This window comes from Gavia stellata, chromosome 10, assembly GCF_030936135.1.
Source record: "Gavia stellata isolate bGavSte3 chromosome 10, bGavSte3.hap2, whole genome shotgun sequence".
Lineage (NCBI taxonomy): Eukaryota > Metazoa > Chordata > Aves > Gaviiformes > Gaviidae > Gavia > Gavia stellata.
Window position 1 is genome coordinate 1,242,230 of NC_082603.1, and position 24,094 is coordinate 1,266,323.

General features: G+C 39.7%; 1 protein-coding gene across 2 annotated transcripts in view; it reads left to right on the forward strand.

Moving 5' to 3' along the window:
• The window catches only part of BRINP3 (BMP/retinoic acid inducible neural specific 3), a 208,011-nt gene that overhangs the window by 141,419 nt on the left and 42,498 nt on the right, over positions 1-24,094 (forward strand). For both annotated transcript variants that reach the window (XM_059822127.1, XM_059822128.1), the window contains one exon: positions 781-1,017. In XM_059822127.1, the coding sequence (XP_059678110.1) occupies positions 781-1,017 (237 nt within the window). The remainder of the gene's footprint in view (positions 1-780; positions 1,018-24,094) is intronic.

Genomic DNA, 24,094 nt, shown 5'->3' on the forward strand with positions numbered 1-24,094 from the left:
AGAATGAATTTTCTCTCTCAAGGTTTTATAGTCCTACCCATCACATCCAATTGACTGTCCCTTAACAATTAAATACCAATATTATAAGAAATGAAATATCAGCCAAATTTTATTTTTCTAAAATTTCCTCCAACCCAATTTTCCCCATTCTTCTTAGTTTGTCTCTACAGAATCATGAAGAGATAACTAGAGTTATTTAGACAAGCTATATCATGTTGTGTCAAAGGCAACATGGAAAACAAGTCCAACACAGAATGGAAATGTTTACCTTCACACCTCTTTTTCTGATTCTTTAGTCTGTTTTTCAGGGCTGCTTTCCTTTCATCAGCACTCTCAAAATTTGCAGTAGCTGCTAGTACCAAGATTATAATTCAGCTGCATGCTTCCCTATTGCAAAGCTCTTACTGCTGAGGCTGTGCATTCAGCAATTCTTTACAAGAAGGAGAACTTGATGTAATCCTTTCTTTCTGTTTTTGACAATCCCCCTAGAAAGAAATGACACCAGTAAATGCTCTATCTGAGGAACACAAGTTACTAGTTAGTGGAATGGATGTTCCATACTGAGAAGGAAATGTGAGGAATATATCTGAAATGAATCCTGTAGAAAGGAAATATGTGACATAGTGCAAGTGCTAAAGAGATGTGTCAATCATCCTAAAAAAGCCATACAGTTTCCTTTTTCATAATTTGTTTATTTGTTTGTTACGTAGGTTCGGGAAGCTGCTTGGCTCGAGCATTCCTTTGCGTTTAATAACATAATGCTTACACTATTTCCTTCAGGTCTTCAGGTCATCCTGCCTGAGTATCTGCAAGAACACTTTGTCCAGGCAGCTCTGAGCTATATTGCCTGCAATTCAGAGGGGGAGTTCATCTGCAAGGACAATGACTGCTGGTGTCAGTGTGGTCCCAAATTCCCAGAGTGCAACTGTCCCTACATGGACATTCAAGCCATGGAAGAAAATCTGCTCCGCATAAGTGAGACTTGGAATGCATACAACAGTGAATTTGAAGAATCTGGTGAGGTGTTTTATAGATCTTTTGTCTGTTTGGCTGTATCTCACAAAAAGTATTTATACAACAGACTCCATCTGAAATCGCCAGAATGGCTCGTACGTCTAAAGCTAAACATACTTAGATGCATCCTGGATCTGAGTCTTAATTATTATAACATTCTGATAGGAAGTGTTGTCCTCACCTTGTGATGATCAACAGTCTGTGTAATTACATTAGGATTTAGGCAGCTGTGTTTGAGTATTCATCTGCTAGACTTTGTGGAGTCCAGAGCTGTGAGTGTTACCGAAAATGTTCTGTAACAGGAGGACTTGGTCCTATTGGAGCGAGAAGCATACTGGAGGAGGCAGAAAGCAGAACAAATGAGAAACAAAGTCAGGTTATACACTTTACGTGGGTATTCTGCGTTTGTGTTCTGAAATGCAGCTGAAACAGCTGCTTCGTTTCAGATCCATTTTTCAGTGTGGGGTCAAAGTTTCTTCTGTACTTCCCCTTTATCCTGTCCCTCCAGCAATACGATGAAGCCGACATGGAGAACATAGCCAGCCTTTGATTTAGCAAGGAGTTAATAGTTCATCCCATCACAGTTGGCAACTTGCTTGTTCATATGATTTCTGTTTAAACTGGACCTATCCGTGTTGTCTCTACAACACGTTTGTGCCACATTGGTTTTCTTTAAAGCACTGAGGTTTGTTTCATACAACATTTCACCTGTCCTGATCATCAGAACTTCCAGTCTCTTGGAGAATGGGAACCCCAGGTAAATACAGCTTCTGAACAACTGTTTTCACAACTCACTCACTCAGTGATATCAGTAACAGCTGCCTAGGCAGATGGTGGGAAAAGTCAGGAGAGCTCAGCAGACCTGGGAAAAATCACCAAGAAAAAAGAGACATAAGGGAGATAAGGAAGAAGCAGAAAAAAGTAAAACTCACAGTTTTTAATGATTTGTGTTGGGGAAAGAGAATGAGTCAATAGAAGAGAGGGGGAAGAAGACTATTCAGTGGTCATGGGAAGAGTGTGGGAGAGAAGAAGAAATATCAGTACAACACTTAACTGTGAACAGTACCTTGTATACATTAATTTTTTATATTTGTTGTTTTACTGTTAAAGACTGATTTCTCAATTCAAGGTTGAGAATTTCAAAGGACCCTGTATCAGTCAAAATTTCAGTTGTTGTAACTTTTAGTAAGACCTGATGCCTAAATCTGAGTCTGTTTGGAAGATCTCAGACCCTTTTCCCAGCCCTGGTCTCACTCTTAGCATGAGGACACCAGAACTTACAATATTTCTCCTTGGAGGATCACAGACTTCTCCGACTATATAAGCGTGAATTTATGTTTCCTTTTTGTGTACATAAAAATGCATTTTCCCAATGACTATTTTGACACCTTTAAGCATTTTTGGACCCATGCTATCATTTACTACCTTGCAAACCAGGACAAATGTATTGACTCTACAGAAGGGCACAGTTCTTTTTACCATATTTTGTCCTATTTGAATGGGATGTGATACTGTTTAGTGCCTGAAGACTGTCATTTGATGGCACCTACTTCACAGCAATTTTAGTTAAACTGAAAGAGCACACATATCTGAATCTGTGGAGGATTCTTATAGCAAGCTGTATAGGGGCATCAAATTACTTACGAGTTTGAATAGTTGTCAGCTACACGTATAGTCCTATGTTCAGGACTGAGATGTGAATGTCAGGGGAAAAATGGGTAAGAGTTAAATTCTGTGCTTTTAAAAAAGGCTCTTTAGCTATGCTGTGTGAATCACTAAAATGGCAACTTCACGTATAACTGTCAATTAGGTAATTGCTAGTAGGTGTGGTTACTAAAAAGTGTGAAATATAGATTATTAGCATCATTAAGACATATGCTACACCCACTCTTTAGTCCTTGAAGTATTTAAATCATTTTTAATCTAATAAATGTACAAAGCATGACTTCCATATCTCATAGGTAGCTTAGAAAATCTCTGCTTTTAACTTATAAACTGTTTTGCATAAAGATGTTCACGGAGAGATGAGATAGGTAACCTTGTATGTGTATGGGTCTGTACTTTGTTGAAAAAAAGTCAGCATGTGAACTTTTGATAGATAGCTTAGTCATTGCTTATTCAACCTCCCTATATAAAACTTATAATACCATCTGAACAGCTCTTCCAGTACTGTCACACATGGTCTGTAAGCATTTCTAGCCACAGTGATTTACTGGGACATATTCTGAAAAATTTAGAGCTGGTGCAACATTAAACTATGAAAAACACTATTAACAAACATCAGCATGGTCTGATTCATGTTAATAGCATGTTCTGAGAACAGAAGTGCCCTTTATTAAAAAAAACTGATGTTTTAAATAGATATTTTATAACTTTGATGTGGGATGCATATACTTCAGTCTTTCTCTAAATCAGGGGAAGTCAGCTTTTGCGATAAGAGCATGTTGTTTTTTCTAATCTATTTACGATAAAAATAAACGCGCTAGAAAAGAGTAGGGTGAAAGGCTAGATTATTTAGTAATTTAGAGTCTGAGTAGACAAGGGACAGGATAATCCAGAGCACTAACTACTGGCCTATATAGTCTACTACTAACTGCAGAAGAATGAATGAATGAATTCCATTCTTGAAATCCAGATTCAAGTAAAGTTAAATACAAGCGTATTAATTTTCTAACTTTTCTGCTTGCCAAACCCTTTCTTACCATAACCATAACAAAATAGTCCTCTGAATCCAGAAACAAGTTTTGTCCCCTAATACAGACCTGTAAAACTTACTGGGTTCATTTGAGGTCATGCCCATTATCTGTGGACAGAATTTAGCCTAAAGAGGAAGAAGTAAATATTCTATTTACGATGGTTTGTTTACTGTCAGTGTTATCTCTCCTTCTGTCTGTTCAAGATAAAACAACTGAGGAATAGATTTTTTTAAAGGAAAAAATGGCAGGTTTTCAGTGCCTGAATCCCATTTGAAATCAATGGGTAGCTAAATTTAGTTTGTGTCTTTGAAACTCTCCGTCTGAATTTCCAGAAATAAAGAAAAGGAAAAAAAAAACAGTGGACTATTTTCTCTACAGCCTACTACTCTCTTCCAAATTAGGCAGTTTACATTATCGTTTTACCTTTTAAATCACGAGATGCGAAAGAAAAATATGTGTACCTAAAAGTCAAAGGTCCTGAACACTACAGTTACAACTGCGAAAAAGTAATAATTTAGTATGATCACTCTATGCATAACGAGTAATGGTGTTAGATGAATGTAATGTTGGATGAAATGAAAGCCTGTACCATCTCAGGAACCTCATGAAGTTCAACAAGGAGAAATGCAAAGTCCTGTGCCTGGGAAGTCCTGCACCAGGCACTAGAATATGCTGGGGACCACCCAGCTGGAAAGCAGCTTAGCAGAAAAGGACCTGGGGGTCCTGGTGGACACCAGGTTGACCATGAGCCAGCAATGTGCCCTTGCAGCAAAGAAGGCTGATGGTATCCTGGGCTGCACTAGGAGGAGTTTTGCCAGCAGGTCAGGTGAGAGGATCCACCCCCACTTCCTCAGCACTGGTGAGGCCACACCTGGATTACTGTGTCCAGGTCTGGGCTCCTCAGTACAAAAGAGACAGGGACATACTGGAGAGAGTCCTTGAAGATGATGAAGGGTCTGAAGCATCTCTCTTATGAGGAAAGGCCGAGAGAGCTGGGACTGTTCAGCCTGGAGAAGAGAAGGCTCAGGGGGATCTTACCAATGTCTATAAATACCTGAAGGGAGAGCGTGAAGAAGATGGAGCCAGGCTCTTTTCAGCGGTGTCCAGTGACAGGACCAGAGGCAATGGGCACCAGCTGAAACACAGGCATTCCCTCTGAACATCAGGAAGCACGTTTTCACCATGAGTGTGGCTAAGCAGTGGCCCAGGTTGCCCAGGGAGGTTGTGGAGTATCTCCTTGGAGATTTTCAAGTGTTAACTGGCCATAGTCCTGGGCAACTGGGTCTAGGTGGCCCTGCTTGAGCAGGGGTTTGGACCAGAGGTCCTTTCCCACCTCAACCATTGTGTTACTCTGTGATCAAAGAATTTTCCTGGTTTTCACATAGGAGGACTCTGGTCTGCAATTTGGGTTTGCTGGTAGTGACAATTCTCTTTTCACAGAATCACAGAATCACTAAGGTTGGAAAAGACCTGTAGGATCATCAAGTCCAACCATCAACCAAAAACCACCACCATGCCCATTAAACCATGTCCCATGTTTTGAGCAACTATCATTATTATAGATTAGATGACCAAACATATTCCAGTTCAGAAAGTGTCATTCATCGTTATGCGCAGATTTCATTTCACTCAGGCTCTTCTGGCACCTTTTAACTACTCGAATCTCATTTTGGAGGACATGGAGCAGTATGCTATTTATCTCTCAGTAAATTTGGCTGCCTTTTTCATCTCTCTAGCTGCTCCAGCAATACACACTTGATCACTATTAGCTCAATGAGCTTCATGTAACCTCTTAATATCAGGGTATGTGCTAAGTTCTCAAAGAAATTACAAGAGCCACTTTAAATTGTTTACTCTGAACCATCTGCTTATTCTTTGTCATATCTTGTGGCCTCCTGACTCAGCTACTACCTTTGCAAATGAGCAGCTGTTTCCTTATCAAAAAGTTGTTCAACCTTTATTAACAAATTTCATTAGTTTCTTGAGGTCTTTGGCTGAATTATTGTGTAAGCAAAGTTCTCTCTGAGAACATCATTCTAAGAAGCTGTGTTCTTATCATCTAACACGTGTCATAAAAATATTGCCTCTAATGGAATCAAGCAGTCTTTCATTTACCTTTTCTTAATGTGCATGAAACTAGCCTTTCACAGGAATTTGTAGCCTAAAAGGACAATTAGGTAATCTCTTTGACCTGCTGTTATCACAAGCCACTAAGTTTTACTGAGATTCCAGAATATGAAGTCTACCTGCATTAAATTAAAGCACTGCAATCTTCACCAGGATGCCTGTAGCCTGCCTCACCTTTTCAATGTGGTCTTCTTTTAATACTGCCAATTTTCCTGTACCCCTTCTGCCTCTAATACTAAGAGCATGTACTTGTCCAACTCCTCTTCCTACCTCATCCTTTAAACTTATCTTTCCATTTCAGGAAAAAGTTTGGACCTAGGCACTCAAATGCTTATTAGTTTCATGCAGTCAAGAGTGTCAAAAGAGTCCTTGAAAAAATTCTCAAATTTTTAAAGTATGGAAGACTTCCACAGCTTATGGCTACAGCAGCGTTAAAGGTGGTGTTAGTGAATATGTTGTCTTGTTACACTTTGGAAGTTTTTGGAACTCTTTTGGCAAGACTTAATGCACAAGTCAGCAAATTCTAACATGCAACTCCATCAACAACTGACTGGCAATTTAGCATTTTACAGAGATTATGACCCACTGCTCTAAAACACATGAAAGACGTGAAGACCCATAAAAACATCCACAGGCTCTGGATTCTGACAGCAAGGATAAGAATATGATCGTGCATTGTCTGTACCGTAATCCTGGTGTGGTTGGCTGCTGAATGCCTTTGGAAATCTGGCCACTTCATTTAAATGACTTAAATGACAGCAATTTTCTTTTAAGGTGGTCTGCTCAGTGACATCTAAAAGAAATTATTAGCAGTCCATGTTGCAACTTAATTTCATTTTTCTAAATTAAAAAGGCTATTAAAATAAATAAGGACATGGATGATAGGGTTGCTCAAACAATAGAAGAAGGCAAAAGTGCATTTTCATAATTTCTTTTTTTATTGCTAGTATTTATGAGACCTCCTGGAAACATGAAAGTAAACTCTTCCATCCAAGCATTTATTTTCACGTAGCTCACATGCAATGACAGCTTGCTGTCTTGTATTTGCATATTTCCCAAGTGCTGAGCAGTTGATTTTTTTTTTTTTTTCCCTTGAAGGCAACAAAATCTCTTCTGGAATATTTCCTTGAAAGGCATGGGATGAGGAGATGTGCAACAAATATTATGAGGTATATTTTCAAAGTAGCTTTGAAATGGAAACCTTATTCGTTCAAACATTTAGTTTAAATGCAAAATACTATGGAAGAAAATAGCACGCCTACAACAAATTGGACAGAAATTTTACTGTCACAGTTGGGCTTAAAGGTGCTTCAGTGAAGCGCTGAAATATGTGCTTATTTTAATCATCTGTAGTCCATTAACTTCATAGATTTGACTTGTGTGCTTAAATGTTCAGCATCAGCTTAAATAGATTAGAGCCAGAGACATCTAGGACCTTGAAGAACTTGGTGCACTGAACACAAAACCTGTTTATGGTACCAGACATGTGGCTTCACAGGCGTAATTAAACATCAAAAGTCATCCTGTAAATATTTTTAAATGTATCCTACAGCTTTAAAAGACAAACTTCTCTTCTCAAAATGTGGAGTTTGATTTTTTCAATCACTTCTGTATCTGTTTCATAGAGATATTGCAAAAGGTAAATTTTAGTATCACAGAAAGTGTAAGTGGTGTAAGTATAGCCAAAGTAAATTGATATCAACTTTCACATTAATATTTGCTGAAACTATTTTTCATTGTGCATCCATCCTCCATCATTGCTTTGATTGCAAAGTACTAGCTGAAGTGAATTGCTGTTACAAGCTATTTCTTCTTAAATCCCTGGATTCACTGGATTTGGACTTCATGTCTAATGCATTTCATAATTCCCTAATAACTCCAGGATGTCTTGCTATTGAGCATTGGTTCCCTTTACATGTACTGACTTAAAATAATCTGAAAAAATCCAGAGTCTTGAAAGGTTCACCCAAAAATTAGATCTGACTCCTCAGTTAATGTATAGCACTACATAGAAAGTTACCAAAGTTTTCTTGTTTGCATCAGCATAGATTGCTTTTGAGACTTTAGAGTCCTGCTTCCTCAGTTCAATTATATTTTTCCATTTCTTTATAATGATTGAATTAATGATGTTCCCAAAATCCCTTGTATAAAAGAATTGGATTTAAAGTGTTGAAGAAAGCATGTTCTAATAGAGGAGATGATAAGCTTATTACTGAATTAAGTATCAGTAATACTGAAGATGGGGAGGTTCAGGAATCCCATTCTTTTTTTGGGGGTAGCATTTACATCTTATGTAATTACTTTTATGTAAAATCTACAGAAAGTAATAGGAGAGATCATGTCCACCATTCCATAATTTTCAGTGAGATTTAGAGAATTATCCATTTAATAGTGTCACGAATTTATATCTCCATCTTCAAAATTGCAAAAGGTCATAGTAGTGGAAAACCACCATATTTTGATGATACGCTTTCAGAACTGCCTCCCTTCTCCTTCAGTTCATATTTTCCCATATGAAATATGAGCATACTGTAGAATGCCAAGTTTGAAACAAGAAAGGCTCTTTCCACTAAGCACATCTACTGCCCACATCTGCAAAACTGTTTTATTAAAAACAAGCACAAAAGAAGCCCGAAGTTGGTCTTGGAAAAAGTCAAGAATTAGTGTTCTCTCATCTTTGAACTTAATCTATACTTTAATCAATTGAAACTCATACGCAAACTTGGCCAATATTTTTACTATTGAATACTACTAAAAGATAGAATATGTTTCAATTCACATTTTGCATTTCGGGATTGGTGGTGTTCTTGCTGTGTAGACATCTGTGTCATCTGAGTCATGGCTTCTCAAAAGATTGACCAACCATTTGTGGTCACACTACATGTCTTTATAAAATAGCACTCTATGCTGACTGCAGGCTTCAAAACTGTTCTGCTGTTTCTTGTGAAGGATGAAGATCCCTATTCTCACAGTGAAGGTGGTTTCCAATACCCAGGCTGCAAACCATGGTAAAATACAATAAAATCAAGACTGGAAATTACAATTGGCACGGACGTGGAAGTGCAGGTGCTCAGGGGACAATTCTTTACGCCGTCTGCTAGCCTTATGAGTTTGCTACAGATGGGCAGCATTGCCTTTATGATTATTGAGGCTGTAAAGAAGCTGTAAAGGAAGAATTCGAAGATTGTTCCAAAGTCAGAGACTAGGTATGACAGTCACATAGTCAGTCGATACATATATCCATAGCAAGTGATCATATTTGGTCTCAAAATCTACACAAATCTCTCAGTGTTTCTAAGGAAAGAGAATTTTACAGTCATTATTCCTGCATGTAGAGACTCTTAGATGCTGAGTACATGGGAATACATCTGTTGAGTTTTTTTCTTTCAGTCAGTTTGAGTAACAGTTCAAAAATAGAAGATGTAGCAGAGTAATTGGACTTATTTAATACGCTAAAAAAAATCTTATGTTTAAATAAAGCAGACAAAAAACCAGTCAGTTAAACAAAATGTAAAGTTAAATCTTTAACTTAGATTTAAATAGATTAAATTAAAAGTTAAAATAAAAATAAATTAAGTAATGTAAATAAATTTAAATAGATTGTCCAGTGCTGAAGACAGAAATCTTAGATGTCTGGTTGACAGAATGCATTACGATGACAGCCAATGACAAATCCAAATCTTCGAGATCAAATGTGAATCACAGCATAAAGACAGAGGAAACCTGGGGGAAAGAAGTTTGCATCATCAGATAAGTACTAGCTTTTTCATCATTTCATACACTGTTGTCAGCTGAAGTTCTGGAATCATCTTAATTATGAATTATATTAATATCTCCCAGCAGCGCATTAAGGAATGCAACCAGTTTCCCTCACGTGGTTCATTCTTTCTCCTCCTCTCCATCAGACAAGCATTTTAAAATATTGCTGTGATTACAGTGTGTCAGGTTCTTTCTGATGGATGACTCCAGCAAAACTACAGCAAGTCTGCATTTAGTCTGTGATGTTTAACCTTAACAATCCTTTTATTTAGTCAGAAAAATATAACATAACTTCGTTAGCCATCCCAATAAGTCACAGACTTTTGCTATTCCTCTGGTGTGAATCCTTTCTAAAAACTGCTTTAGCAAAAGTGGGCACCATGGGACTCCTTTTTATTGCCTCTCACTATCTTCAAATCAAAGTCACCTAGCTGACAAGTAAAAAGGTAATTTTTCCCAGCTGCCAAGCCTGCAGGTTGACTACATCATGTAGACATCAACCTGTGTTCTAGCCTTCTCCCTTATTACCAGCAGTAATGACAACCTTAAGATCTAAACAATGCCCTCAATAACTCCTGTGTAAACTACAGTGAAGTTGTTTTAAAAATTTTCAGAGTGCCTTTTAATCACTAGGCAAAAATTATCTTGGTGTTTGTAGGGTTCCCTATGATCCTTCTCGTACAGGAGAAAAGAAAAAAAAAAAAGAAAAAAAAGAGAAACTGCATACTAAGATAGACATTTAAAAACATATTTGACGTACCAAATGTCTCATTTACACCTGTTCCAAATTACTAAAAGTGAGTAGAAGGGCAGAAGGTAACTGCAGGTTTAATTTGGAAATGTCAGTTTAAACGTAGATGATGCTATATGTACACTCTGATCAGAAGAAACTTCTTGAAGTTCTAACGGAAGAAAAGTGCCCAGACTGACTTTCAGACTCTATGTTGAGATTCCAAGTCTTAAATAACATTGCAAGATGACTAGGTTTGATTTGGCTTCACAGACAGACTGTAAATTCAGAGTCCCACACTGTCATTTGCAGTGAAGACAGTTTCCGCCAGAAGTTCTTTCTCACCACAGTCCAGTGACATTACCGCTTTTCCAGTTACTGTGTTTCCATTCAAATGCATGTGGCATAAGCTTAAAAATGAAATCTGCAACTAAAACTGAATACTGGAGGATTTCTTCAATTTATAAAATCAACAAATTTAACCTTGCTCTCTAATAAGCTTTGTTTTCATTGATTCAGAAGGATGAGAGAACGTACCCGTCAAAGGGCCCTTGCAAGCTCATTGTACACGGTACGCACAAGGTGTGATTGCACAGGTCATTCAGGTAGCACAGTCTGTCTCTCTGTTGACCAGAAGAGACCGATTGCGATGCAGAGTGAGTCTCATTTGAAATCTTAATTGAAAGACTCCTTGTGAAAAGTCAGAACAGACTCACTGGCAGTTGAAGGTGCTTTTTAATCACTGAGAATAAAGACTTCAATCAATATGGTTCAAACTATTTGCCCCTGAGCAGTAGAGCGGTGGTTTTCTTTAAAACGGTGCTTACAGCTTCAGGCTCAAGGCCAAGAAAACTTAGCCCCCTGAGTTCTTAATATAATTATTGTTTTCTCTATTATCTTGCAAGGGTGTCAATTTGCCTCCCGGTAATTAACTTCCCTGTGTGGTTGTCAGGAAGTTTAATCAATAGCATGAACAGATACACCAACTGTTATTCCTTCTGTGACCAATACTCCCCTCCCCACCTCTCCCACCCCTGTGGAGGTGTCACTGTTTTAATAAAATGAACAGGTGGGATGTGCATAATTTCTTCAGAGAGTCAGTGTCTAAATTGTTCACCTCCTATTCCAAAAATGAAGGTACAGCCAATCAGGTCCCGTCAATATAATTGCCCCTGTTCCAAAACTAAAAGCATTACATGACTCCTGCTAAAGCACCACCTGGCAGATCAACAAAGTTTTAGATGGCATTGCATTCTCAGACACTTTAAACATTGTGATGACATTGTAATAAGAGGAGGAGCAGAAGGCTTGATCTAATATAATTCTACTTATGTCCACCATGTACAGGACATAATGTAATTCCCTTCAAAGCCAGTGACAACCCCCCTAATTCTTGGTGGGATTCCAATCCGCCTTGGCAGCTTTGGACTTTCTTTATTAAGAAGGATGTCACTCTGTGGCCTCTCTTTTCTTCTAGGGCAGCGTTGTCTGTTCTGATTCATAGCTCCTTAAATCTCCTCTTGTAACAGCTTAACACTGCTTATTTACTTCAATGTGTTTTCCAAGAACACTTTTCAGTTTCGCTCATTCTCTTCCCTGAACTATCCTTCCGTGATACATTACATGTTTATTTACCTCACCCAGTTTTCAAACTGCAGGAGTTACCAGCATGACCAAGAACAAGTAAGGTAATTTTGGGGTGACAGAGGTAATGTAAAAAGCTCCGCGTAAGAATTATGTCCTATGCCTTATGTGCATTCATAGTGCTATAGAAAGACAATAATAGCTAGCACTAGACAGAAATCGGAACATCCATGCTGCAGGAATACTTGTAAACCATGTTGAAATGATCAAAGTGTTTACCAAAAAATCCAAAATAACCCATAGATAAATTTTTGAGAAAGTTTTCTTGAAAGCTGACAATGAGTTCCAAGGGACATTCATTTGAAGGGTAGTGATATGAACACTTTTAAGAGAGTAATGAACCAAAATCACACCCGAAAGAAAAACTGACAGGATGAAGGGAACGGCCTTCAAATGTTGCAATTTACAGAGATAGCTGTTGGAGTCTGACTTTTTGGTTTCTGAATAGCGAACTTGCTGTCAAGGTCATATTTAGATTAGGAATAAGAAACAAGTCACTTGATTATAGGACATGCGAGTCCTTTCAGCTCACAGCAGAGTCTGGGCAAGGTTATTATTTCCTGCCTAGTAAAACTTCAGAATTAATCCATGATTTGCAGGATGATATTCTGTCTTTACTACCAGTTTTGACTCTGCAATTTTTCCTTCTTTATCTGGGCACCAAGTGAGTCCCAAGGCTTGTCAGTTGAGTATCTGCAGCTTCCTGTTCCTATAACAGGTTGACGTTCCTTGTGTTAACTATGTATGTATAACATATATATATATACACGCCTATAGATATAAACATATGTAACATATACATAAAATCAGTTGTATTGTAATATTTGCATAACATTCTTCAGAAACTATATATTAATGAACGATCAGAGGATCTCTGTTCCCCACCAATTCCATCTTCACCTGCGCTGATACAAGCCTAGGGTTTAGAGGAGCTCTCTCTGCAGCATTCCTCACTTCAAAAAAGAAAGCCAACAGAAAAAAACCCACAAACCTACCCCACTGCAAGAATCATAAAAATTTGCTTCCCCTGAGGCTTACAAAACAGCTAGATTGCACCGGTTCAAATAGCCTGTCCGATGTTAATTGTTGAGCTTCTCTCCTCCTTCATATGCAGCCCGTATCTTCCAGAGCACATACATTTCCTTCCTTCTCTTCATCTTTCTGAAAGTTTAAAGGAGAGTTCATTTCCTCTGGAGAAGCAAATATTTTAATTACAGGGAGAGATGAATGATTTAGCCTAGATGGGGTAAGGGAGGGAAAATTCAGCTTTACTATCTTTTCTGTGAAGAAATAAGGTTGTTTCAAGCTGAAGTCTTATGCTTCCTTGAATTGGATTATTTTCAAACGTATATTTCTTGGAACACAGCTGCTACTTCTTTGACAAATTAAGTAGTGCATCATGAACAACTAAAATTCATTGCAACATAAAACCAAATATATGTTCATTTTAGTACTTTGTTTTCTCCAGGTTGTTGAATCATGGTGGGATATTTTAAAAAAAAAATATCTTTTATAAATCTCTTTAATAATATCTACACAATATTGAGGCAGCACTTTATTGAACAGCAACTGTATCCAGCCATTTAGGATGTAGGTCCTATTGCTTTTTATTCTCTCAGTCTACCAGCTTTGTGGTTTGAGGTTTCAATTTACAGCTGATGCTGGTATTTGACTTGCTGTCATATTTATCGCTCTGATTACAATTAAAAGCATTGTTATGGGAAAGGAATGATAACATGACGGTCACATTGTTAGAGCAGAAGGTTTTTCACATGCAGTACAGTAAACATGTAAAAAGTGTGATGAGCTGTTGGGGATTGTGAGATGTTTCTTACCAGAACTCTTGCTCTTCACACTAACTGCAGCTACCGCAGAGGACTCCAAGGAGGATGCAGTTGCCTGGAGCCATAAGCAAATCTATTATTATTATTATTTGTAAGGATTTGTAATTTGTAATACATGGCAACAATTAAATTTGGGGTCTATTGCGCTAACTGCCTTATAAAGATATAATAAGACACAGGCTCTTCTCTGAAGAACTTGCAGTCTAAACAGAAAAGACAGTTGAAGTGTAGCAGAGAGAAAAATTTATCTACAGAATATTACAAAATATTGAGGCAGCTGTTTTGAAAAAAACAGGAATAATCTTTTAGTAATTGCAAAATGATGTTTTTTTGACAGAATACAGTAAAGCGCTTTGACCTTCATTTTGAAATGTTTATTCATTTTGTCATTACTTACTTTATAACTTTTACGTTATAATATGAATTTAAAGGTTGACATAAAAATGTAAAATTTCTGTTCTGTCAAGGTGAAGTATTTTGACTGATTCAAAGTAAACCAAAAAAACCTTGCAATGTTCCTTTAGGAGGATTTCAGAGAAATTAGAAGCATTTGGAGAATTTTAGAGAATTTCAAAAGATTTAGGTTGCAGTCTAGTTTTGGAAGGCTAAAAATCCTTTTGCAAAATGGATTTTCTATGCTCTGCACAGTTCTACTTAAGAACTTTCTTTGTTGTGAAATGAATAACTTCAGCAGCTTTCCTTAGCTTTTGTGTGAAATTAATTGGTAGTCTTCTTTCCAGCTTCTAACCTATAACAAAAATAAACCACAATTTATATTAAATAGTAGGCTTATTTACAGCATCAGCAGATAAGGTCAGCACTGAAATGGGCGCAGAGGTTAAGCAAATTCACAGAGCAGGGTTGGATGGCTTGCTTTGCTGCTCTGTGTCATCTTTTCTGTAGGTAAATAGATTGCTGGAGTTACTAGAGATGTTTATTTAGTGTTTTTCAATGGAAGCTTTTGGTCTGAATATTTCTTGTTGGCTTTGACTGTTATTCATTTCCCTTATGCAATACTGTCTGTTTATTTTGGCTTGCTGGTAGAATGAATTGTGCCAAAGGAAGGCTGCAGTCATATTAAAACCAGGTGTAGACAAATGATTAGCATAGACAAGGAGACAGGTTATTTTGAAAAAAAACAACCCACACCCCAAGTGAACTAAAACTGCAGCTGAAATTTCTTATTTAATGTAAACTTTCAAGTTCCTTAAGTAGTTTTCCTCTGACAGGCAGGAATCTGGAAAGGCATTATCACAGGCACCTGCCTTTGGAACATCATCTCATGAATCACTCCTCAGAGAGGGAATAGCATTCCCTCTGCAAAGCACTGGGGAAGATGACAAAAAGAGATAGGAACTTCACAGGGACGCCGCAGAGCCAAGTATCTGAACCCTCAGCTGCACGTGGTGGGCAGCCAGAGGCTCTACTCCATCAAGTGGCAAATGCAGACTGTCAGGATGGGGGAACAGGAGGCTTGTGACTTCTGGCACCAGGAAGACGGCTCCTTTTCCACCTGTAGATCTGTGACAGCAGAATAGGTTCAGTGTCCTGGGGAGCCATCACAGCCGGCCAAGCCCGACCCACATGCAGGCACTAAAAAGCAGTGGGTAACAGCATTTGAAGACAGAGGTCCCCTTCTGCTGACCTGATCTGCTCTCTGGGGAGGTTTTCTGGGAACTTTCGTCTGTGAAGTTGAGGAGAGACTGCTGAGGCTCATTTGGCTCATCTTAGCCTATTATCCGTTGCTGTTCATCCATGTGAACACCAACAATACTGCCAGAGGAGAGCTGGAGTGTATCAGGAGTGACTACATGGCTCAGGCCCATGCAGTGTCTTCTTGGTCCTACTAAGTAAGGGGAAAATCTTTCTTAGGAATACATAGTGGAGGGTGACAGTAACGAGAGTAATGATGAAACAGGGCAAATGGAAATCCACCTCAAGTATGCCTACTCAAATGCACTCAACCTGTGAAATGAGTAGAATGAACCAGAACTCTACATGCGGTCACGGAGGTACAACACTTCTAGGATAGCAGAGACAGGGTGGGACAGCTTGCCTGGCTGCGATACTGTGAAGGATGGATACAAGTTCATCAGGAAAGACAGGCAGGGATGATGAGGAGGGTAGTTGCCCTCTATATTAAGGAGTATCTCGGATGTATGGAGCTCTGCTGTGGGATGGACAACAGGGATGAGAGCTTGTGGGTCAGGGTCAGAGGAGAGGCCAGCAAGGGTGACATTGTGGTGGGAGTGTGGTACAGACCATCCGGTCAACATGAGGAAGTGGATGAAGCTTTCCTTAAGAAACTCAAGGATACGTCTGGATCACAGACCTTGCTTCTTGTGGAGAACTTTAACCTCCCTGACATTTGCTGAAAAGCGAACACTGTGGGACATAAGCAGTCAAGGAGGTTTTTAGAGGGTGTCAGGAATAACATCTTGATACAGATACTGGATGGATCAACAGGAGTGACACAGAGCTGGACTGGCTATTCCCTAACAAGGAAGTGCTGTTTGGGGATGGGATAATCAATGGCAACCTTGGTGTAGAGGTCATGAAATAGTGGTGGTCAGGATCTGGGAAGAAGTGGGTAAGGAGAGCAACAGAAAGTAGACCTGGGCTTCACAAAAGCAGTCTTCACCTAATTCTGGGAACTGGTAGGTGGTATTGCCTCTGAGGTAGCTCTGAAGACAGAGGAGCTCTGGAAAGCTGGCCAGGTTTTAAGGACAGCATCCTCCAAGCATAAGAACTGTCCATCCTGACACTCAGCAAAACACGTAGATATACTGGGGAACCAGCTTTGCTAAACAGGGAACTCACGACAGAGTTCCAAAGCAAAAAGGCAGCATAGAGGAGGTGCAAACAAGGACAGGCTACCAAGGAAAAATTAAGAAACATGGCCCAGACATTTAGACATGGTGGTAAGAAAACCTAGAACCAATGCTTGCAAGGGATGCCAAAAGCAACAAGAAAAGCTTCTATAGTTGCCTTAGTGGTGAAAGATTGAACAAGGAAATGTAAGCCTGCTGCTGAATAGGTTGAGTGATTTAGTGATTTATTTGTTTCAGCATAAACAGATAAGGTAGAGGTACTCAACACCTTCTTTGTCCTCAGTCTCCACCAGCAAATATCCCAGGTTCTTGAGCTTAGTAAGGTGATTCAAGGGGGAGAGGAGCTACCAGCCATGAGTAATAGTGGAATCAAGGGTTATTTGGGAGAACTTGACCCATGATAGTCCGTGGGATTCAACAGACTGTATCTGTGGGTTTTGAGAGAGCTGGATGATAACCCTGTAAGGCTTCTCTCTCTGTTAGTTTTGAAAGATCATGGAGACTGGGGAAGATCCCTGATGACTGGAAAAAGGCAAATATTATGCCAATCCTCAAAAAAGTCTGAAAGGGTGATCCAGGGAACTACTGATTGATCAACTTCACTTTGGTCCCTGGGAAAATCATGGATGGGTACTCTTGGACCACATTTCTGGACATGCATCGGGTTTATGTAGCAAGGTGTTGGTAGCGGGGGGGGAGGGCTGCAGGGGTGGCCTGTTTTGAGAAGACACCACTGTGTTGGACAGAGCCAGTGCCAGCCAGCTCCAAAACAGACTGACCGCTGCCAAAAGCTGAGCCTATCAGTGACACTGGTGGCACCTCTGTGACAGCATATTAAGAAAGGATAAAAAACACTGCACAGCAGCTGGGAGAGAGAGGAGGGAGAAAATGTGAGAGAAACAGCCCTGCAGACACCAAGATTGGTGAAGAAGGAGGAGGAGGAGGTGCTCCCGGTGCCGGAGCAGAGATTCCCCTGCAGTCTGTGGAGAAGACCATGGTGAAGCAGGTTGTCCCCCTGCAGCCCATGGAGGACCACGGTGGAGCAGATGTCCACACTGTAGCCCATGGAGGACCCCACCCCGCAGCAGGTGGAGATACCCTGAAGGAAGCTGCAGCCCGTGAGGAGGAGCCCAGGCAGGAGCAGGTTTTCTGGCAGGACCTGTGGCCTGTGGGGGACTCATGCTGGAACAGTGTGTTCTTGAAGGACGGTGCCCTGTGGGAAGGATCCGTGCTGGAGCAGTTCGTGAAGGACTGTATCCTGTGGGAGGGACCCCATGCTGGAGTAGAGGAACAGCATGAGGAGGAAGGCGTGGCAGAAATGAAGTCTTATGAACTGACTGCAATCCCTGTTCTCCATCCCCCTGCACTGTTCTTGGGGAAGAGGACATAGAAGAGTTGGGAATGTAAGGAGTGAAGTTGAGCCTTGGAAGAAGGAAAGGCTGGGGGGAAGGTGTTTTTAGTTTTGTCTTTTTTTTTCTCACTATCCTACTCTGTTTTTAATTGGCAATAAATTAATCTTCCCCAAGCTGAGTCAGTTTTGCCCCTGTCAGTAACTGGTAAGCGATCTCCCTGTCCTTGTCTCAACCCATGAGCTTTTTCGTCTTATTTTCTCACCCTGTCCAGTTGAGGAGGGGGAGTGACAGAGCAGCTGTCAGCAGGCAGAGCAGCCAGCCAGGGTTAAGCTAGCACAAGGGACATGAGGGAGAAGATGGTGACTGGGTAAATCCTGTCTGACCCACCTCATTCTTTCTATGATAAAATGCTGATTTATGGATGAGGGAAGAGCAATGGATGTCATTTACCTCACTTTTAGCAAGACTCTAGACATGAAATCTGGCCATGCAACTGGGTTGTTACCCATCTATTTGTCCTTCCATCCAGACCACTGTATCTTGGATACCAGAATATTGGGGGAGACAGAGAGTAGGGTTAGTGGGTCATATATCCTACCTGAAGACCAGTGGCAAGCGGAATACAGCAAGGGTCTATTCCAGGACTTGCTCTGTTTACTTTCTTTAGCAGTGACCTGGAGGAAGCAATGAAGTGCACTCTCATCAAGTTTGCAGATGATACCAATTTGAGGGAGGGGGATGGGAACCAGGTGGTATGCTCAGGAACAGGGCTGCCATCCAGGGGGACCTGGACAGGCTGGTGGAAATGGAACAACAGGATCCTGATGAAGTTCAACAAGGACAAATGCAAAGCCCTGCCCTGGGCAGGCAAAGCCCCAGCAGTGATCCAGGCTGGACCTGCCTGGCCAGGAACAGCTCTGCAGGAAAGTTCTTGGGGCAGCGAGCGGAGGGGAGCACGTAATGTCTTGACAGCACCAAGGGCAGCAGCATCCTTGGTGGTAGGAACAGGAGCATGACCAGGAGGAGATCAAGGAGGGGATTTGTCTTAGTATTTGTTAGACCACATTCAGATACTGCATCCAGTTTTGGGCTCCACAGTACAGGAGAGGCATTGGCAAACTGGAACATGGTCAGTGATGTCCCCAGAGCAGCTGGGGCTGGAGCACCTGCCCTGGGAGGAGAGGCCATGGGAGGAGGGCTTGGTCAGCCTTGGGCATGGAGGCTTTGGGGGACTCAAAGCAGAGACCTTGTCTGCAGGGAGGGGATAGAGAAGACAGAGCCAGGCATAAACTAAAACAAGAGAGGTTTAGACTGGAGATACGGAGAAACTTTTTCTCCATGTGGGCAGTTGAGTCTAGGTTACCCAGAGAGGTTCTGCTGTCTTCATTCACAGCAGTTTCCAAGACCCGACTGGTCCAAAACCTGAGCAGCCTGGTCTGATGTCAGAAATGACCTGCTTGGAGCAAGAGGTTGGACTAGAGACCACCCAAGGTCACATCAAGCCTGAGCCTATCATGGTTTAAGAAGAGAGACAGCGTCCCAAAGTAGTAGTGGTTTATAAAAAGCACTGGTCATTTGCAAGTAATTCTCATTATAAGAATGAGAAAAGATGAAATGCATTGTAGAAAATGAATTCACTTCAGCTAATTTTGAAATCGTATGAAATGCTCTCATTTGGACTAGCATGTCAGACTACATAATTTTTTTGTTCAGGCATATAGTATCACACCCTTACTTGTTAAATACTAGTTGATTTTTGCCAATTTGCCTTAAGCCCACTGTAACATTTTGTTAGAGCCAAAGCAGAACAGTTTTTACATGAGGTATTATACACTTCTAGACTGTGATGGCAGAATTTTAATATGTTTAGAGCATGTTAAGGAGCTTGATAGGAAAAAAAGGGCATATGTACAAATGACAGATGCATAGATTTTACAGACAAGGTGAAGTGTCACAAATTCTGTCAATCAAACCAATGAACATACACCGTTTCATTCGCTACAGAGTTTGCCAAAGATTTTGTATTGTTATTCTTAGATAAATAAGGGAGAAAAATGTTTCCTTAAAGCATCATTTAGAGAAATGACAAAACAGCCCATTTCAATTGCTGTCTAATCGTAGATTTTGACATGATAACATGATGTAGAAAGGGGTTTTCTCCTACAGACATACTTTTATTGAGCTTCATTAAATGGAAAAACTGCTACAGTCCAAATTCTTATTAATTTTAGAAAATACATAGACTATATATAAGCCTGTTGTCAATAGTATATTTTAGTCAAGAAAGGATTCTTAAACTGGCCAGGCAAAATACTTTTTCAGTTATTGTCAGGCTGCCTTTGCTTAGAAAATATCATTGCTTTTTCCATATCTGAATATTGATAAAAAAATTTAAATTAAGTTTAGGTTAGAATATGCAATCCACAATTAGACAGCACTATATATTTACTGAAACATTATGTTGCAATTTCTAATACTAAAGGTTTTGATGTCATAAGATTAAATCATTTCATTTTGGGTAAAAGGGCTCGTCAGAATATGACATTAAATTAAACGACGGAATGAAATTTGTTGGAATGTCAGCTCCCCAGAAACAGTAATTTCTAGAGCCTGAGAGAAGATGGCTGATGTTTCTCTTAGTTTACTTTCTTGTGAAACAATTTCTTTCTTAACGTATCACCAAATGCAGGTTATTTTCAAACTGTGTTCTGCTTTACATTCTCCTAAACTGCATGTAGATTGTCCCCTCACTTAATTTCTTCACATGTACACGTATGCTGTCATTCATTTCAGCCTGAATACAGAGCCAATAGGAAAAGAAAAAAAAAAAAACCAAAACTGTGTGTATTGTTTTTCTTTGTTAGAAATCCATGTCAAATTTGAATTTTCCTGTTTACCAGGGGACTCAGGAATTTTGATCTTCCGTAAAGTACATTACTGAGACCTCCCTAGACACAAGCTATGGCTTAAAGGAGCTATTCTTTTATCCTCCTGCTCATGTGATCTTGCCTGCAGAAGCTGAGCTTGTTTTCTGCCTTTACACAGAATATGTCTTGGGCTGTGAGGAGGAAATCGCTCTGATTCTGACACCCATAGACTAGAAATAATCTCTGTTGCATTGACTGGGGAAACAGTGACTATATAATTTAAAATAAATTTTAGGAACGACAGTTTGAAAGCTCAGTCATGGACTTGCTCTGTTTAAATTAAAGAAAATAAGAGAAGAAAGTGCAGTGATACCATGTGGCATGTTAATATTGTCAGCATTACATTGCACAGTCAGACGTTAGCCTGTGTTACCGTTATTAACCTGGTGTTCTGAATTCCCAAGCTGGTATAAATCCGTTGACTTCCAAGATGCTTCTAAAGATCCTCCAAAAGGGAGGATCTTAGCAAACAAGCTAACACAAGACATTTTGATAGCCTGGAAAAGTTCCCAAAAACACTAAGCCTTAGCTGAAACGACAACAAAGTGTGCCGTGGTCTTGTAGGTGTGATAGTCTTGTACAGATCTTGTAATTCAAAATATCAGGGATATGCAAAACGTTTGTAGCAGAGAAATCAGGCGTCCTGTTCTCTTCCAACACAAAGCAGGCACCTTTCTTCCTCGTAGCAGAGCATTGTCAAATCCCTTGATGAGGCTTACTGAATTTTTCTGGTCTTTGCTAGTTCTATATGCAGAATGTTAAGCATTGTATTCAGCATCGAGCCCTGCTCTGTTACTGAATACCACCGAGAATCCAAGTTACAAGCTAAGTAGCTCTACGTATTTCTTACAGCCGAAATATGTCTGATATTCATCTGATTTCAGCAATAATGTTTGCTCCCATTGTGATATTTTTCATTTATTCTTTGCTACTGAAATATGGTTTGTCATTTCAATCTCTAGACAGCGTTAATACAAGGAAGATTTACCTTGCAGAAAGGGTGAAGTGAAAAACAGACATGACCAGCCATAAGATGAAAGTTAAATAAACTTGTTTGATCAGCCACTGCATATGATGTTTTACATTTTTCCCTGTTATTTGCAATTAGTTAAGAATAGGAAAAACTGGTATTGCATGTGCTACAAATAAATGAGGAAGTGCTGAAATCATATCATATGTAGTATCGAGTATCATGTTTTAAAAGTATCAATTTCTATGGCCCCCAGCACTGTAATACTGGCTGTTAATCCTCAGGAATGGCTGGTACAATGTGTTGATTAGAGTGTAATAGTTTAATCATCTCTCAGTGATAGGAGCTCATGTTGTAGTTTCACAGATCATGAAATGTGTCTGTTTAAGATATGAGTACATTATCTTTTCTTCTCTTTTTTTTGCAGAATGCACTATGTAACCATGCTCATTTTATCTCTGTCTCTCTTTTACCTGCATTATGGTGCTCATTAGCATGATCATACAGGGCACAGGGTTAGTCAGAGATGATGTTTGTTACAGGGAGAAAAAGAAGCATTTTCTTATTAGAAATGCTTTTGCATTGCGAGTTAAGGAGTGTAAACCCTCCTTATCACTTCTAAACACTGCATCCAATTAGTTGTTAGCTGTAGAGCTTATTGCCATTGTGCAAAGGACAGCAAATTGACAACGTTTCTTAAATAAGTTATTATGGCAATATGAAAACCGAAAAGGCATCTTCCGAGTATATTATCTCCTCAGGGATTTGGGTTTATTTTTGGCTTCATGAAACTGAATTTAAGTTGATATACCAGTGTCTCAGAAGAACAGAAGGGAAATGAGAAGTTAGCGATTAAAACAGGTAGTCAGGAATGTGGCTTTTGGATCTGATCGTCCCTAGGTGTATTAGTACACTCCTCTGAAGTCAGTAGAGCTTGGCTGATTTATACAAACTGCACATCTGCTCTTTGCCAAAGGACATACTTTGTAACAGTTCAGTTAACCTTACTTCCTATTAATTTCTTTTCTTTTTTTTTTTTTTACTACCAGTTTGTTAAATTTGAAAATGCACTCTTCAGGCTTGGAAGGCTCTACCAAGCCAATGGGACTGTGCCTCCTTTAGACAAACCAGACGTAACCCTCTCTCACAGCATCTGTGCAAGCCTTGAAGGGAAGCGAGGACTGGGAAGTGTAGTGTGAGGAGACAAAGATATAATTGTCACTTGGGAAGGGGAAAACAGGGAACTGGTTTTCCCAAAGCTGCACTAAGACTAACAGAGATGCTCATCTGGTAATGTAGAATTTATTAAATACTCCTATTAATTCCAATTATTAAGCTACAAACCCAGGAACAGATACTTACTCTTTTTGGACAGAGGATAAGAACCAACTTCTTTGACAAAATTAGGGAAGGGAAAAAGCAAAGGATAAGAGGCTCCAAATACTTGATAAAATAAGGAAACAGTTCCTTTCCTCAGTCCCTTAATTTGTACCCAAGGACAGCAGAGGGGCAGCTGTGCTCTCCTCAACGGGACAATCGTGGACAGCTAATACCCAAAGAGGAAGGCATGAGGAGAAAATGAATAACACATTGTCAAGGAGCTTCCAGGTGAATTATTAAAAGCACTTTATTAAATATGAAATCATCACCTTTGCCCCTTGCCTTTCATTTTTTACCTTCCAGAAGACCTTTCAATGCCTTTTGTCTTCTGATGAATCTTCATCCATCACAGAAAATATGCCAAAATAGGGCTGTTCTTTTTCATCATGGCCCCATGTCCCTCAGGATGTGGATGAGGGTCACTCTAGCTCATTTAGAAAAGACCTTTCTTCTCCACCCATAAAAAAGAAAATATTTTTTGCTTTCTTTGTGTAAAAATGTTGTTAAAAAAGCTAAACCAAAGCTAAAGCTAAAACCCAAAGACTTACAAACAATGATGTTAATGGAGTATTCTTTCATGTGAGCAGACGTTTTCCCCAAACAACCCTCTCCCACAAGCAACCTAAAATTATAGCAATGTTAAATATTATGATTAAGTCTAGTTTTAAGCAGGAAGCTACTTCAGTCAGTTGGATCATTGCATTCACATAACCTACTGAAGTGTAGACTACCCAAAAGGAGCATCTGGCAGGGTGAAAGCCAAACTGTGGGATAAGTGACTTCAGTGCAGGAACAAGCTGAAAGAAAAAATGGATTGTGA